At 44.1% G+C, this 18,462-nt stretch overlaps 1 protein-coding gene and 1 long non-coding RNA gene across 2 annotated transcripts in view; one reads left to right on the plus strand and one right to left on the minus strand.

The window, feature by feature from the left end:
- Positions 1-299: 299 nt before the first annotated feature.
- Positions 300-15,655, minus strand: LOC142362424 (uncharacterized). Its single transcript, XR_012765072.1, has 4 exons — positions 15,505-15,655; positions 11,445-11,557; positions 3,311-3,370; positions 300-744 (listed from the first exon to the last, which is right to left on the minus strand). It is a non-coding gene; the product is annotated as an uncharacterized LOC142362424 (long non-coding RNA).
- A 1,685-nt stretch (positions 15,656-17,340) lies between these two features.
- AGPS (alkylglycerone phosphate synthase) overlaps positions 17,341-18,462 on the plus strand; it is a 60,930-nt gene continuing 59,808 nt past the window's right edge. Inside the window, exon 1 of the mRNA XM_075430346.1 lies at positions 17,341-17,558. Coding sequence (XP_075286461.1) covers positions 17,365-17,558 — 194 coding nt within the window. The 5' untranslated portion in view covers positions 17,341-17,364. The remainder of the gene's footprint in view (positions 17,559-18,462) is intronic.

The raw sequence follows: 18,462 nt of genomic DNA on the forward strand, positions 1-18,462 counted from the left end.
GGAGTGCTGAGACATGGTCTCTTGTTGGATCACTTAATTATGTAATGAACAGCTGTGAAGTTTTTATTTGGATTAAAATTTCTCTGGAACTCGAGGTAATTTAGATCTGAGCTTTTGGCTCCAGTCCCTTCCCAGCTTGTACTTAATATAAATTACTACCCTAGAACTATGACATGTTCAATTTATCCTCCATTTTAGATGGCTGAAAAGTGCATGCATAATTCTGTGCATACCACACTTTCTGTAATATCCTGTGACAAATAGACCAACTGACTGAAACTGCTAGGTAAGAGGCTTTATTTTAGTCATGAACCCACACCCAGCCTTAGTTTAAATACTAGGCAAAAATGACATTTGAATTATTTGATCTGAATCAATGCCAAATTCAATCTTCTGCAAACTCAGAGAGAGACAGGGAAAAAAGTCTTGGAATAAACCCAGTAATTTATGCGTGGGAACATAAGGCAATAACAAGCAGCAATTGATTCAATTGTAACGACAGGAGTAGACCACCACAAAAAATCCGACAACTCTTTGTTGGAGCTACTATGACTGAGGGATTGGGAACAGGGCGATATTTCTACACACAGATAATGACTACATTAAAAGTAGACTTGGGCACCAACATTCCCAGTTCCACCTTCTCTCAAAACCACTGGTCACGCTCTGTATGCCACACTCCGCTCGCACCGCTGTGAGGTTCTCCATTGCTCAGTACAACAGAGGATGACAAATCTTCCCATTCTGGAGAGAAAACCAGAAAATAGTTATGTCACACCTGTCTGAGAGAAATATATGTATTTTCATGATCTAATTCTAAATAGCTATGTTAAATAAAGATCTGCATCTGGAAATGATGAACTTTGGTGTTGGGTTTTGCTCTTCTGGGTTAGTCTGATTTGCCCGTTGGTGCCAAGAGTTTGGCTGCAGGGAGGCAAAGTCACGTGAACATCCCCCGGGGAGAAAGCAGGACTGCCTACAACTTTGTGAGTGGTACACACCCCGCAGGGGTAATGTTTTCCAGGATTATTTTATACTCTGAAGAATTACTGTTTTTCGTAGGGCTTTCTTTACTATGTAGCAAGCTTTTCTAATATGGGAATGTTTGCATAAGCAAATGCTAGGAGTTCAGTTCAGAAAGGCAGCGAAGACAACTTCTTAGCTACACCTACTAATTCCAACATTCAACTCCACCCAAGAAAAGGGACTGGGGGGTAGTCGCCTAGAAAGTTCGTCACTGCAGTTCCCTTTGGCTGCTTGTAGCCAGAGAGACTCTGAATGATCTTTCTCTGAAGTTACGCTCAGAAAGGTCTGACTCTTGAAGCAATTTTGCCCTCAGCCAGAGGCCTATCCTCTAATTTGCTGCCTCTCGGTGGAAATTTTTTTTCTCTGAATTGTCATGCCAAACAGTTGCCTGCTTTGTTGTTTTTTTCATAGAAAGGCACCTGTTCAATTTTAGATACTGTTCAGCCTGTTCCACTTCAGTGGTCTGCACTACTCCTCCGAGAGCCCTGAGCTTTTCACACATTTCAGGCTGCCAGCTCTCTTTTCCCCAGCAGCCAATTTTGCTCTGAAGCTCTTACGACTGAGCCAACTTCCATTCCTTCATAAAGGGATACCCTCTTGTTATTGCAATTGAGGAGTTCCATAAGAGGCTTTTAATGTCTCCAGAGTGTTGTTATGTACAATAAAATCTTGAATTAAGCTTTACCTAACACTTGTTCATGCAATATTCATTTATTGGCAAATTGCATTTGTCTCTGCTGTTGACAAATACTTTTAAGTTTATTTCTAACACCACGAGTACCTGATCAGGTTAATATATGACTGAATAAAATGTTATATGCTCTGTTTGAGTAGCAGGAGCAGCTCGAAGCCTGAATTCACTACAATGTACACTGCCATCTTGTGTTCTAAAGTTCTAGATAATATACAAATGCACACTATACATATAGCTTTTCACAAAATAGGAGTCGGCTATATGAGTGGAGTATGCAAACTTATAAAAAGATATTTACTGTCATTTCCTTTTCTTTCTTGTAAAATGTAAAATAGTCCTTAAAATAGCAAGTCTCACTGGTAACTCTGAATTACTCTGTTCTAAGGATCTGTTTCATTTAATTAGTCATTTGTGGGTAACCCTGTAAAAAAATAAGACTACAGAGAAAGACTACAGCCAAGCCATTCTCTTTTTCCAGCGAGAAGGTCCAATATGGACTCCAAGGAACAGCTCTGTTGCAAGGCAGCCTCTGAGGTGGTGTTGGGTTGCCAGAGGACTTGTATGCCAAATACTTCTGTTCTGCAAACAGGGGGTACGATAGAAAAGAGGGAAGACTTGTACTGTTATCTGGAATTTCTGTCCCTTTGGAACAACTGTAGTCCGAACATAACTAGATCATCCCTGAGGCTGTTCCAGTATGCACCAGCGTACTGGTCACCTGGCTGAAAGAGGACCTAAAGTGACATTTACTTACCAAAGGAAGAAAACGAATTTAACATCTCTGCCCTACGGTGTTTATTCAAAACTGGATTCAAAACACAAAACCAATGACACATCTTGGTGGATGATATAAGTGCTGCATGCTCTTCCTCTAAAAATGATCATTCCTTCATAATGTGCTAATCAAAGAAGGCTTTTTGTACATGCATACTTCCAATTGCTTTCACTGTACAACAGTATTTAGCTCTGCCTTTTTATTATGTTTTTATTAATTCCAGCTTCTTTCTGTAGTTGTTTACTATTGCAAACATGTAGGAGCACTCTTAAACACAGCTTTGAACAATGGCTCTATAAAACCCAAAGGATTTATTCCATGCAGCTGCTGTTGCCTGAAACGAGCATAAGCATGAAAGCGAAAAGGGTGCCAAAAATCAAATACTAAGCTTAGAGACACCTGGGGCAGGGCAAGAAACAGTAAAAGCGTATCGAGGTAACAGATGCCAAAGTAGAAGGGCAGAACGGCAGAGAACAGTAGCAGGGGAGAGAAGCACACTCGGCCTTTCTTGCTCAGAAGTTCCCCCCAGGTTAGTTGCTTTCCACGCCAGGAACTTTTCGTTCCACCTGTTTGACATTTCTTAGCCCATTCGCACACACTTATGTATGGGAACTTACAGTATCATTTGCCACCTCTGAAAGGCAAATGCTTATGGCACCCATGATTGACTGGTGCAGGCACTGTCTCCCAAGGTTGCTTTTTATGGCTTACGCGTATAATATACCGTGGCACAGAGTTTAAACAACATCCCTCTCTTGTGAAATGAGCAGTTGGAATGGCTTTTGCTCCTGTAACGATACTTTGATAATACTTACTGCTTTTTAAACTTGTCTTCAAAAGGCAACGTATGTGTTGCGGTCTGGTTGCATAACCTCCTGTTCAGTAAGAGGAGAACATTAAAACTGTTTGTACAACACATCGCAGTCAGTGTTTAAGTAATTCAAAAAGCTTATTGAAAAGGACTTTGTCATTTCAAAATCTGGAATGCTTTGCTAAGACTGTGAATGCTATTTTATTTACTTTATCTGCCTGTAAAATTCTTTCCAGTTTTCTTTTCTAGCATAGAGCCATACTTTCTTCATTTATATTCTTTGCTGTGTTGCCATCTGAGAGATTTCAGAAACAAAAAGCTAATTGGCTATATATGAGGAATAATAAAACAGTAACTCAAATTGTGCTAGAAATTGTATCAAATAAAGCAGGAAACCGTTTTCTGTAATTTCTGTACTACAGTAATCTCTGACACGGCATACTTATACCTCCCCAGTGACTGAACAGTACTGGCTGTAACAGGTACAGGAAAAGCAGAAGAGGGAAAACTACTGCAAACAGAGCAGGTCAGGGAGGAGAACTGACATCTACTGTGTCCCCAGTTCCCGGAGATGTGCGTTGACAAAGCCTGTGACTGTGGCCAGGCTGAGCCTCTTACGCACCCCATGCTCCAGCTTTTGAGTGTCTGCCAGCGGCTGCCGTACTGTGTTAAACTGCATAACATCCTAGCAATGGATGAAAGTTTGTTATTTCCATTCCTAGTTTGTTTTCCATTAGCCAGTTTGTTTTGGCATTATGAGACCTCTACTGATGCTAGAAGACGCCTGTCCATCAGCCTGCCTACGCTGGTAACCACCTGCTGTCTGAAAGTTAATGGTGGAAGACAAACCATTAGGGATAAGTCTAAGCATGTGAGTTGAACCAGTCCCCTCTGGATGAGTAATTATGCATTGCAGTACCATGTCTGAGCTGCTGGGTTAATCCTAAACGTGAACTTCAGGGGAAACACTAGCTTAAGTTCAGACTCCTCAACCACCTCCAACCACCTAAAGTCACAGGCATTAGGCAGAACTGCAACCACTGGGTGCAGCTGGCCCAGCTAAACCCGCCGTGCCCTTGGGAACAGCAGTGAACCTTCAAAGAAAGAATAAGACGAGGGAATGGCAGATAGAGTTTCACTGAACAAAACTTCAAAGCATCTATTTATATTTTCTCCTGTAATGAACACCAGTGACGAGTGGCATTCCTCAGCGGTTGGTATTGGGACTGGCACTGTTTAACATCTTTGTCAGCAACATGGATGGGGGGATTGAGTGCACCCTCAGCAAGTTTGCCAATGACACCAAACTGTGTGGTGCGGTCGACATGCTGGAGGAAAGAGATGGCATCCAGAAGGACCTTGACAGGCTTGAGAGGTGGGCCTGCGCGAACCTCATGAAGATCAGCGAGGCCAAGTGCAAGGTCCTGCACATGGGTCAGCACAACCCTAAGCACAAACACAGGCTGGGTGGAGAATGGATTGAGAGCAGCCCTGAGAAGGAGTTAAGGGTGTTGGTTGACAAGAAGCTCAACATGACCCGACAATGTGTGCTTGCAGCCCAGGCGGCCAACTGCATCATGGGCTGTATCAAAAGCAGCGTGGCCAGCAGGGTGAGGGAGGGGATTCTGCCCCTCTGCTCTTCTCTGGTGAGACCACACCTGGAGTCCAAGAAGAACATGGACCTGTTGGAACAGGTCTAGAGGAGGGCCACAAAAATGATCAGAGGGCTGGAACACCTCTCCTGTGAGGAAAGGCTGAGACAGTTAGAGCTGTTCAGCCTGGAGGAGAGAAGGCTCTGGGGAGACCATATCGCAGCCTTCCAGTACCTGAAGTGGCCTACAAGAGAGCTGGGGATGGACTTGTTACAAGGGCATGGAGTGATAAGACAAGGGGTGATGGCTTCAAATTGAAAGAGGGTAGGTTTAGATTAGAGATAAGAAAGAAATTCTTTACTATGAGGGTAGTGAGGCACTGGCACAGGCTGCCCAAAGAAGCTGTGGCTGCCCCTTCCCTGGGAGTGCTCAAGGCCAGGTCGGATTGTCCGGTAGATGTCCCTGCCCATGGAAGGGGGATTGGAACTAGATGATCTTTGAGGTCCTTCCCAACCCAAACGATTCTATGATTCTGTCATTAATATTTCTAAGCTTTTCCAGGGATGCAAAGCCTATCATTTCTGTTATTGCAGTCTTTCACACTCCTTGTTGAAGTAAACCACCACATATCCCTGGAGCACAAACTACAATTCCCAGAGGCCTTGCATGTATTTTACTAGTCAAGGAGAGTTGTTTGAAGAAAAGGGAGATCCATCATAGAGCACAAAATAATCAGGCCTTGAATTTAAAGTTATCATAGGTTTTTATGTTTTAACAAAGCTGCCTTTCCTTTAAAATGTCCATCTGCTGGGCTATAAATGTTAGCAAAAAGCCTCTGCTTAGGTTTATTTTCTGTTACCAAGAGCTGTTGGCCATCTGCTGGGTAAAAGGAAAGATGTGCTTTGTTGCGTTTGGAAGCAAAGGTCACAAATAGTACACCCTAGTCCTTTGCCAATGACACGTTTAGGCTGTGTCTGATCAGAAAATGTCTTGTTAACCCACCCTGCTCAGCTTACCAGATCTCCTTAGATCAGAATTCAGTATTGTGCAATTTTAAATGGCTTTCACATAGAGATGCTGTCTATATGAGACTCTTCATGTCCCCAAATGTGGTAGAACATGGGAAAAGATGAGGTTTGCTTTTGGTCACCAGATTTCGTGGTACAGCTTCAGCCTCTGTATTCCAGCAAGTGAAGTGGGGATGCCTGTGCTGGCTGGTGACTCCAGGACCCACTGCCTGCTCTGGCTGGCCCCTGCTAGGACCACCTGAAAGGATTTGCAGAGCTCAGGACATGGCATCAAAAGCTCGCCACAGAGGTGCTGATTCTAATCAGTTCATCACAGTTCAGCACTCCAGAAGTCTGGGAGATGCTTGTGCACAGGGGCTGCTGACTCTGGAGTCTTGCTCCAATGTTTAGTACATTTTAAAGAGTCCTGGAGGCAGTGTACAAGGTAAGATGGAGTGAAAAATGAAGGGTTAACGGGAGTGGGTGCGTGGGGGGAACTAGAAAGCTTTCCTGCTAAATTCAGTCAAAACATAACTGACTGACATCTCAGATAAGATTGACAAGGATCAAGTCTGCCTGTTTTAACACAGCCAGTAATGCTGTACAAGTCAAGTAAGAGCTACGGAAGGCAGGAATGCTTGGCAATTCTGGGATACATGGTATCACCAGGAAAAGAAATCTGAGGCAAATTATTTTTCCTTTCTAAATTTTTAATGGTGTTTAGAAACTGGTTAGAAGCTACAACAAAATATATTTAGAGACTATAACAAAAGTGTTTAGAAAATACTTTGCTGATAAACAAATACATGCTTCAGTTGACTACAAAATAATTGCTAAAAAACTTTCTGTAGAAGGGATGTGCTATGTTTCTGCATTCCTGCTCCAAGAGCAGAGAACTCTTGTCTGAAGATCCAAAAGCAGGGCTTTCTGCTCTGAGAGTTGGAGAATTTGAATGATGTACTGACCATTAAATGAGGAATTTAAACATCTTACTGGAGGAATAAGACAGAAATTATCTCTAGCCATTTAAGGAAAAATTCAATTACAGAAGAAAAACTCATATTAGGAACCCAAGAACAGGCATTTCAGCTCTGTCTTGCTATCCTGTGTACCAGGAGTCTCACCCTCTCCATTCCAGATGAAATTTGGTATTTAATTAGGGAAAAAGCAGTTTTAATGCTGTTGGCTCAGGCTGCTTTGTCCAAGGTAAGTACTATTATTGTCACAGCAAGACAATCGTCCTGATAAATGTCTCAATTTTCTAACTCTCCCTCTGCTGAATTCATTATCGTGGTTTTATTCTTCCTTCAGTCACAAGGTTGTACTATTATCCTTAACTGCCCTCTTAAAACTAATCCATACATTGGCCAGGAGGGAGTGCTCTAGCAGGGGAGCCAACACTATTATCCTAGAGCCTTGCTGTTCCAGCAAGCTTGGGAATGATTGCCCTGCGGTTTCTCACCAAGCTGCTTTCAGTTCACAAGAGCATGAGGAATCATTCAGTACTTCTTTTTATGCCCAGTCATTAGGTATATTTACAGTAGCACTTTCTCCCTCAAAGTTTGGCCCTGCTTGCTTTGCCCCCACTTTCTGTTTTACAACTGTTCTTTTGCCCCTAAACTTCCAGTGCTGCAGTGCTGAGGAGCTGTGAACACAAGGACAGTTTGTTTTTTCACTTCTCAACACACAAAGAATGTTGTGTTAAAGAGAAAATAAATTCTGGTTTTCTCTCATTTGAAAATGCCTACCTTTTTCAGCAATACCATTGCATGTAATGGAGCAGTAAGCTGGTTGCCTATCAAACAAAGAAAGCAGTAGAGATTAATTATCTCACAAATATTTTGGAGAATCAAGCAGTTCACCCATTTGTGCTGCTCCATTTCCCATGTTTTCAGCTGAAAGAGCAGGCTGCTGTCTAAATTGATGGCATCCTTTTCAGCTGAGACCAGCTTAATCTATTTTGTGTTCTTCAAAAAAGGAGCTGCCTTTGTTATCCCTTGTATGCACCACATTTCTCTATTGAAACAAAGCACTGGTGAACAGCATTGGCTTGACAGTGCCCGAGACTGGAGTCCTCCGGTCTGGCAAGGCAGCAGCAGTAGGAGCATTTAAGGTGTCTCGCTGGTGCAAATTCAGCAGCATGAGCTGAAGCTATGCTTTAATTTTATATACTTAATTGAACTTCTACAATACAATAGTCAAATATGCAGATGAATTCAAATCATATCACCATTGGGAATGAAACAGAATTTTTAAAAGTTAAAATCAACAAATAACCAATGATTCCAGAAGTGAAGGGGAGACAGTCTGCCAGGCTGCCTGCTGCTGACTCTCACGATTCAGTCTGCTCTAGCAGCGCTTGCTTACTTATAGGTAATCATGCTTTTTAATGGTTCTTTCCCATGGCTGTCCACTCTACCCTTCTGCAGGAGGCTCTCGCTCTCATCACAAAGACAGTTTAGCTGCCTGTGGAGCAGCTGCTGAACTGCTTCGCTTTATAGCCTTGCATATTCAGATAAATTGCCACTCATTCCTCTTAATATACTGTGCTGTAATTTGCAAAATCCTGAAAATCATCCCTTTTTACTAGCAACTCTGATGTTAAAACTCTGTTTTAAAAACTGCAACAGATTTGCATCTGAGCAGAAATGTTGCTTTTACTCATACGAATATTCTGTTCAGCCGCCTTTGACTCTCCAGCCTAAATTATAGTGGAATCAACATTTGTTTTGTTTCACAGAATGGAAGAATTAGCTACATTTGTTCAAACTTCCTTGATTTACTACTTGATCTCATTATTACTTCTCCAGCCTGTCTCCTCCTTCTGGTTTTAGTTTCTCAGATGGGGCAAAACTGAAGAGCTTAGACCCAGGGCCGGGAAAAGGAGAATAAAAATGTGGCGTGAGAGCTGCATGCTTCTGGCCAAACCAAAACACAAATGCTGTGGTATTGGCATAATGATAATTTAGCTGAAGGTAAACCAGGAAACCACTCCCTTTCTGCTGTGGTGAGCCACGAGGGCAACACCACAGGGCGGATGGTGCTCATCAGCCTGTGGTTAGATTCTCTGTTCTTCATAGCTCAGTCCCTCCGGTTCCTCTTTTGGTGCCTGCAGTTCCTCCTTCCTATTACTCCATTCCTCGAGGAATGGCAGAGATACAAAAGAAACATGGTACAAGGACACAGAAGATGTGTTCATGGCATTGGCAGTCTCCCACTGAAGCTTTCCGTGGCACCAGCACATAAAAAGCCATTGCTGGATGTTCAGTTTGCCTCAATTATCTTGCCATATAATTGCTTAGGGTGCTTAATCCCCTCCTGGCAAAGCACATGAAGAGACCATTACATGCCTAACACCACCACCTGTTTCTGTCTGCACCCTGCCTGGCTCTGTATCTGATCTGTTCTCATCATCTTTGCATGTATTCTTGAATGCCTTTCTAAACGTACAGTCCTGAAGCAGGTCTCTAGAAAGGAAGGTGAATTGTAGTCGTCCCCTATATCTACTTAGTGCATATAGGGAAAGCACCTTCAATTTGTCAGAAGGCACCTCTGATTCGGCAATGCAGAGGGAAACTGGGCCAAACTGGAAAGAATAATACAGCATTGCAGGAAGCTTTGAGGGGACAGACTAAGAGGGAAGTGAATATCACCGAGGGGTGAACAAAGATCCAAGTACAGTGGGTCGGGAGAACAGTGGCTGTTTGGATAAGAGTGCGTGGAGCTAGTGCAGAAACTGCAAATCTGCTGCAGGTCATCAGGACACAGCTTAACCCACGCCCCAGCAGGCCTCAGGGTCAGGGACAGCATTCACTCCCAGCTGCGTGTTGAAAGACTAGAGATATGAATTACAAAAGGATAGGGGTGCCTGCCTATATCATAACAAATGCAGAAGCTTCAGAGTAGTTGTATTCTGCCTACCATTTTCACAAAGCACCTGTCATGCACTGGGAAATTCAGATGTTTAATAAAAGTCTCTGTTATTAGATGTAAACTCTTAACTTTCCATTAGTAGCTACCTTTATAGGACAATTGTACTATTAGATAATTATGGAGTAATATAAGATCATATGAGGGTAATATAAGTATTATTGAGACAGAGTGAAAAGTTTTAATCTGAGCTGGAGATGTTTCATTCTGCTTTGACATCTAGTTCCCTCGAGATCATGGAAAAACCTATTGTTTTAAGCAAAGGAAAAAAAAATAATTGTTTCGTGTGAAAAGTGACCAAAACATAGCACTATGTGAAGGCAACCCTAAAAGCAGAATCAAACGCTTCAGTCAAATACCACTCACATTTAAAGAGTGTTTTGTTCATTTTACAGTCACATGGTTATTTGTCAGCTTCCTTTAGGGAGCAGTTTTTGCACAGTCTATTCTAACACTCTGCCTGTCCCAAACATGGTGGTTATGCAATTACATTGCTTAATTGTGTGTCTGATGTTGCATACCTTGGTATACCCTCGAGCATACTCAGGTAATTGTCTTAAAATGTAATAGATGCTAGAAGAAACTGTTTCTTCTCATTAAACTCTGAGGAAGGATTTTCAATAGCTGATTTGTTAAGCTGCCTTGCTATCTGATCTAGGAAAGGAGGATTTTTTTGAGTTAGCCACAACAGTTAAGTGTTACAGCTTTAACTGAAATATGTCAAACATTTCTGCTAAATTATGTGACAAACGTCCAATTTCCAGCAGTAATGAATTCTGTGATAAGATTCAGTCAAGAACTGCACAAATATATTAGACTTTTCATCAGCACCTTGTATTTTAGTTAAGTAACAATCCAACAGACTTAAACTGCATTCAGGCACAATCAGCCCTCTCCATACCCTTGTATTTCTCCTCCTCCTGAGATGCTATTCCTCACCCAGGAGTTGTAGAGCTCGTCATACCTATAGTCTTCTCAAAAGGATACACAGGGAGTGAGTTTCTAATTAAAACCCAAGCAACATTCTCTTCCACAAGATAGTTTACATGTTATATACCCTTAGGAGTAAAGCAATGGTTATTAGAACCAGTATGTCTAGAGACATAAGCAAGGGGAATACAGAATTAAGCAAATGCCATTGTTAGGTCATTTCTTCCTCGTCCTCTAAATTCTGAGAAATTGCGGCAGACTGGGAGAATTTTAGTGCAAGAATTTTAGTGCATCAAACGACATACTTAGAATAGATTATTTAACAAAATGCTGTAATACAGTCTAGCTCCCAGTATCTCCCCAGAGGATCAGACATCTATAGGTATCCTGGCAGTATCCTGAGTTGATCTCACACTCCATACACATTAGAGCACAGGGGACAGGAGACTACCAGGATGCAGGATTATCAGGACAAATTGTTGAACTTGATTAGTGTTTACGACATCCAGCTTCTCCTGCCTCGATTCCCCATGGAATGTTTCTTTACTGTCTGCTGGCTATCAAAGCAATATATTTTTGGAAAATAAAGAAGGGCATCTTTGCTTTCCAAACATACATAGCTATCTAAACGAGGAGAATATTACAATTATAAGAATTAAATATCTGAAAAGGAAATTACCAGTACTATTCAGGAGAAATTAACTGGGCTGAGCAAGGCAATGCTCCTTCTCAAAAGGGGATTTTCAGAGTTGCAACACTTCCTGCCGGACTCTTCCACAGGAGGGCACAAAGCTGGAATGAAAAATGGAGGTTCTGAAAGTAAATAAAGAGAACTGAGAATGGGCATGAGATGAAGTCACCAAGACAAAATCCAGGTGTACAGGATTTGCAACAGACGGGAAAGTGTAGCGGCAAATATTTTCTACAGAAGCTCCCTTGTCATGCTGGTAAGTTACATTTCACTTTAATTGACAGCTCTCTTAAAAAAAGGGGAAGGAGAGAAAGTCTTGGGGCAGTAAAAAAGAGTGTACAAACCACACTTGAGCTCCTTTGGGATACGCACCTTGAAAGCTAACTGCCTGTAAATGTCAAATTATGCCTACTTTCACTGACAAAGCTGCGGGAAGCCATATGTGGTAACTATGTTTGGTTTTACTGAATTGCCTCAATAAATAAATCTGAAAGCTTTTTCTCTTGACAGGCTTTTGACACATGTTGTGGAAGAGCTGAAACTGGGCAGGGCTATACATCTCTATGCAGAGTTTGCTATGAAGCTTGCCTTTCTTCCCTTCAGTTATCTGGGTGCAGCAGGACTGTCATTACAGCAGAATGAAGAAGGTGAAATGAGTTCACCAGGAACCTGCGAAGCATGTACATTGATAAACATATCTGCCACTACGGGTACCAGTGATAGCTTAACAGGTTTTACTACCAGAAGTAATCAGAAGAAACAAACAGAAATGTGTCTTACTCAGTTTGCAAAGGCCAACCTTGAACTGATTGATGCACAAGCTCATCCATGCATACAGCTAACAATTTAGCAAGTATTTTTCTTTCATGCAAAATGTGATACACAGAAAAGTCAGATCTGGAGTTATTACTAGTACATAGATAATAATAATATATTGCTAATAACTCTGCCTTGGGGCACCAGAGGAAGGCTCCGTGAAGTCACAGCAGTTTCACAGAGGAGTCAATATGCATTTTTAATACATTATGGACAAGGATTTAACACTTGCTTCTCAGTGATCAGCTCTTGTTCAGATACAGACTTACTTCTAAGCTGTTCAGATCATCTTGTTGACTGAAAGCTGAAATAGTTGCTTATCTTTGATACTTTCTCTCTTTACCAGGAGAGAGTTGACCACCGTGTACAAAAACATCTGTATTTTTTGTACGTTTTAGGAGAGAACATGCTGCCCACTAACCTTTTCCATACAGACAAGGTCAGCTTCTAGTTGGAGAACCCTAGACAGGAGGATTCATTCATGGCCTATGCTCTGCAGGCTTTTATCACCTTTTTCCTACTTTCAGCTCCTCCTGTCCTTCTGTAACCTTTCCAAATCCAGGCTGATCCTTGCCAATGGCTTGAGGTTCTGCAGGCTTCTCCCTAGTTGTAAGCTCTGAGACCTGGGCCTTTCTCGTTCTGTGGCACCAAGGCCTGTGAGCTGAGCCTCACGTAAGCCTCATATAAACTGGAAGCGGATGGATGGATGCGATGCCTTGCTCCCAGGGTCTCTGCTGACTCTATAAAAATGGCACAAAGTCCAAGCAGGTCTTAGACAAATCGGCTCCTTTCAGGAAAACTTCCTGGCCCATTCAGATATCAACAAAAGTCCTCCCAGAGCATGCATTACTTGGTGTTGAATGACATGTTCATGAATGAGTGTGAGCTTTCTTTTTCTCTTTTTTTCTCTGATGAAAAAAATGTCTAATCCAGAAGCGATCTCAAAGGCTTATGCCCTTTCCTCCCTTTTATTGCCTCATCAGCTTCTTCTGAGCCCATGATTCAGCTGCGGATGTCCCACACCCATCCTGTACCTAGGGTGGCCAAAACCCCACCTCTTCTGTAGGTGGTGGCTTTTTGTACAGGGGTACAGAACAAAAAGGTGTTCTAATATATTAGTGTCAATCATATCTGAATAGTTGCTAAACTGGAGAAAGCAAGAACATCTGAAACACACCTTATTCAACTAGGCGTTTCCTCCCATTTAAACCTTGCAAGCAGTGCCATGAAATGAAGACTCTTGAAAAAATTAGTCCCTAATTTCCCATCTTTCTAGAAAGAAAAGGATTCTTTGCATTCATTTTCCCATTGGCTACTATTATGATAAAGTTATTCTGTTGCCTTCAGAAGCAGTGAGGTGAATTAAGAATTTTCTCATAACTCAAAGCTGTGCTACTTTAAAAGTGAAAATTAAATTTTAAAAACCCCAGTCTTTTCCCACTATTTTAGTCAGTAAAGGAACAGCACAGGCGTCTACTACAGCACTGGCAATTCCTACTAGTTTTATCTGGGACCAGGAACTTTCTCAGGTTTCAATAATACTTCTCTGAAATTTTTCAAAATCCTTTTTACAGTTAAAGTTGAGTATAGTACTTCATCTTCTCTTCCAGATGTGTGTACCGTTGCTATTTCAGCAACTTGTAAGTTGCTGAAGCTTCTAAGGCTGGATGTGTATCCCATCAATTAATTTTCCACATCTGATACCTACATCTCAAGGGCACTTGTGCTACATTAGGTGATTTTCAACAGTGTGTTGAAGAAGTCCATTCAAGGCAAGAAAATTTATCAGAGGAGTCTTTTCTTTCCACAGCCTGTGTATGGGTTGCCCAAGAGTGTAGGGTTTATCCTAAGCAGCATGTTCCCTCTGCGCTCTCGCACAGGACGACTGCATAACAGAGCTCTGAGACACCTTATTGTGAAGACCTCTCTGAAAGTCTAAAGTATTTTGGCTACTTTATTTTGTGTTACACTGTAAACTCTCTTTCAAACTGTTTTTTGAAAATGCCAATGTGCAGAATTCTGGAAATGCAGGTCTGGAGTGTCACATTGAGCTGGGATCTCACTCACGCTTGCCGACGTGCCCAGGTGTGTGGGCAGGACAGCTCATGGAATGGCGAATGCTGCCGCTTTGGCTCAGCAACGATTACCACACTTCGAACTGCCACGTTGTAGATCTGCTGGTGTTTTTACTGAAATCCGTTCTCTTTGATGTCACAACCGTATTACCTTCAACATTGTTGTGTTTACTAAGTTTTCTTTTGAGCACTTCTACTTATCAAATAGACTTTATGTGAATCGATTAGACGTAATTTTTGAAAATATGCCAGTAGTTCCCTTCAGGCAAATGATGAGAAACAGCGACCTCATGATCCACCAGTACATTACATTACTGCTTCTTTTTACGAAGATTGCTATGCTTCCAAGGGAGCTGAGGATTGCATGCAGAGCACTGGCAGGAGCTCAGCATTCTTACTGTAGACAAAGACCTCTCTTGCACAAAATCGAGGTGTCTCTTAGCTACACCTTTGCTCTGTGCAAGACAAGGGCTCTCACGGGTTTCCAAACCATACCACCATGCCTCTACCACCCCCAGTTAAACCTCCAGCCACACATGCACTTGAAAAAAAATTGGGAACTTTTCTGAGAATTAGTTCTGAGGTGGTGACAAATACTGCTTATCAGATACTAGCTGAATTCAATTTTTTACTGGCAACCTCTATGATTAGCATCAAATAAATGAGTAATGGGCTCATTGTTGTTCCTTATAAGTGACTGTGATACAAAGAAACATTCAGGAAAACCTGACGCCTGCTACAATTAACCTAGTCTCTTTGCGAGCGTTCAGCAATGTGGAAATTAGGTAACTGTGCCTTTAAGTCCCCCCAGCTATATCCAGAACTTCAGCAAACAACGTGAATGGAAACTCAGTCAAGAGACCCCTATTTGTTCCCTACAGACAGTTAAATGTGCATATGCATGAGTTAATCCAGTAAGTAGTATACAAATTATTCACAGGGGGGAAATTTAACTCCATAACCAAACTATCAAACTGCCGGAACAGCTGTTAATGTTGCAGTAACACCAGAAACCTAACCTAAAGCTGAGACCCCATTGCAACTAGTGCAATTCCTGCTCCAGGAAAATTACAGACTGCTTTCTAGTCAAAGTACACAAAGGGCATAAAAGCAATTAACAATGGTGAGAATAAAAGCAAAACAAATAGTAATAATACCTGGGTGGCTTTTATGTGCTGCTTCTCATCAGTAGTCTTTCAGAGGCTGATCCTATATTGTCACGCAGTCCTTAGCGTATTTACTTACAGATCAGGCTCTCTAGGGAGATAGTGTTCTCCCTGGTGTATACATGGAGAGCTGTGACTCAAAGAGGCACCAATATTGCATGTGAAGTAGGGAACTGAACCAAAGTCTCACTGCTTGTGCACTACACACTGCTCCCTGGAGAACTTTCGGCTAGATGCTGCTCCCTGGAGAACTCTCTGCGAGTTGCTTAGCTAAAGGAAAGGTGTCATGTTGCAAGTATCATGGGAGAAATAGGTCCCTGAAAGAGATTTGAAACAGGGCAAGGTAAGAGTTTTATGAATTTTTTTAATGATTTTATTTCATGTATGTGACATAACAAGTATAGGGGTATATGAGGAAGGAACAAATAAATCAACAATGATAGGCAAAATGTCATTACAAAAGTATCAGTAATCGCACAGATATTAGCATTCCACTTTAAGACTTCCAAAATGCTGGTCGGTGCCATTCAGTTGCAAAAGCTGATCATGAAAGCAGCTCCTGTGTGACAACTGAGCAGGCTTCAACAGTGTGGGGTATTTCATGTCACAGGGAAAAAATTGGAATTAACCTGAGTAGGTCACCTAGCCCATCACCTTCACGAGCAGAACTGCTCATAATGGTATCATCTCTGAGAGATGTACGTTGTCTGTTCTTAATGCTGTCTAATGAAGGTGACTTCGTTCTTTGCCAGGCAGGCTACAACAGTTTTTCATTTTCACTGCCATTAGAAAGTAGGGTAATGCTAATACTGAAGTTACACCTTCCAGTTTGAGCTCGTTACTTCCCAGCACCGTAGCCAGGACATGATGGGCAGACTGACTGCTCCCCTTCACTTCCTAGCAGTTTGGACTGTTCAGCCTTTTTTCATTCTCTGATGAAAACACTCCTCTTCTCTGCTCTCCTTTAAAATCTTTCCAGCTTCCACATCTTTTCCCTGAGTGGAAACTCAAAGCTGACCAAACCACTCTGGTGCACGATGGTAAATTACCAGCAGCAGACAGCACCTGGGGTTGGCATCACATCTGCACCCCCTCTTAAATCCCAATTCTTCTCCCTCTTCGAAGTGATGCTACAGGGTGAACCCCAGCTGTTCCCACCGGGCTCAGACCTGGCCAGGTCCGGCGGTTCTGTACCCAGCGATGGCTGCCCCGGCTCCAGAGGGGACACGTTCCCACCCGTCAGCCAGCCAGCGTTCGCGTCCCGGTGTGGGTTTCCTGGCGGGGGCAGACGATCGGACGCCCGGAGCCCCCCTTCCAGCCGTGTGCGGCAGGGACGGGGGAGCCCAGCCAGGCGACCACAGCCAGCAGAGCCTGGCTCGGCAGCCCCCCGCGGCCTCGCGTCCCGCCAACAGCAGCAGCAAACCCCGCAGCTCTTGGGGGGTCACCGCCACCTCACCAACGCCGAGGAACCCGCCTGCGGCACTGCCGCCAGCCAGCGTGTCACCTCTGCGCTCTCCCAGATCCGTGTCGAGAGCTAAAAGGGCGTCGATTACAGCACAAGATGGGAGAGATCTCCGGTAAAACCCTTTTTGCTCCCTCGTCTCGTCACGTAAGCCCTGAACTGCCGAGAGAAAGGCGAAGGGGAAGGGGACATGCAAAGGGAAGCCGAAGGGGACGGGGCCGAGCGCACACCGGCGGCCCCCGGACAGGGCGTGGCGGGTCCCGGCAGAGCGGGAGGCGCGCGGGCGGCGGCGCACGCCGGCACGGCCCCTCTGAGGGGAGCGCGGGAGGCGCCTTCCGCTCGCCCGACCTCTCACCCGGCGGCGGTCGGCGGCACAACACGGAAGTGCCATGGCGGCCGCGGCCGAGGAGGCGGCGGGAAGCGGCGGCGGGTCCCCGTCCTCCGCCCGGCGACGGTTGCGCATCATCTCCGGGCACCTGCGGGGCTCGCCGCAGGCCCCGGAGCGGAACGCGCTCTCCCCGAGCCCCTGCAAGGCGCAGGGAGGCTCCCCCGGGCCGGCCTCCGGCTCCATCCCGAAGAAGCGGTGGGTGCGGGCGGGGGTCCCCGCGGGGCAGCGGGCCCCGGGCCGGGCCGGGGAGTCCGTTCAGGGCTGGGCGGGTTCCCGGAGCGGTCGGCTGTCGATGCGGCCCGGCGCTAGGGCAGGCGGTGCCGCGGAGAGCGGTCTCGCTGCCGGCCGGGGACGGGCGTGGGCTGGCGGGGCCCGGAGAGGCCCCGCCGGGGCTGTGCGGGGAGCCGCGGGCTGAGCAGGGTGGGGAGGGAGAGGGTATGCCCAAAGGCTGAAGCGATTCACCGGAGTAGGGACTGCATGGAACAGAAGGAAGGTGGTCTTCAGCCTCCTGCTTGTTTCTGGAGTACGTGGGGTTGTATTAAAATAGAAAGTCGTTCATAGGCACCTTAACAACTGAAGAGGTTCGACGTTTGTGGAAGACTTTGAGGCTGCCTTAATGAAAGGCGGAGCACGTGTGGAAAGTGAGGTTTACGTATGGGCTTTCAGTCTTCTGTTCGCAGACACATGAAACCTTTGCCTCATGTGAATGCTGCCAAAAATGTACTCATACATTAGGCTCTCAGGTTTCTTGGAAACAAATAGTTTTAAGCACATTAACTACCTATTATGTTTCTTACCGTGTTTAGCAGTAAGGAGCCTCAGGTCACATGAGACCAAGGGATGACAAGCAGTCAGATTGCCTAGTTCAAAATTGTTTCACTGGCTCTTGGATTTATTTTGCTAGGAAATTCTTTTAAATGCTGCAATTTAAAAGAATCTACTACAATCTACAATGCTTCCAAGTAACTAGCAATAGGACAAGAGGGAGTGGCCTCAAGTTGTGTCAGGGGAGGTTTAGACTGGATATTAGGAAAAATTTCTTAACTGAAAGAGTGGTCAGGCATTGGAACAGGCTGCCCAGGGAAGTGTTGGAGTCACC

This window comes from Opisthocomus hoazin, chromosome 9 (genome assembly GCF_030867145.1).
Source record: "Opisthocomus hoazin isolate bOpiHoa1 chromosome 9, bOpiHoa1.hap1, whole genome shotgun sequence".
Lineage (NCBI taxonomy): Eukaryota > Metazoa > Chordata > Aves > Opisthocomiformes > Opisthocomidae > Opisthocomus > Opisthocomus hoazin.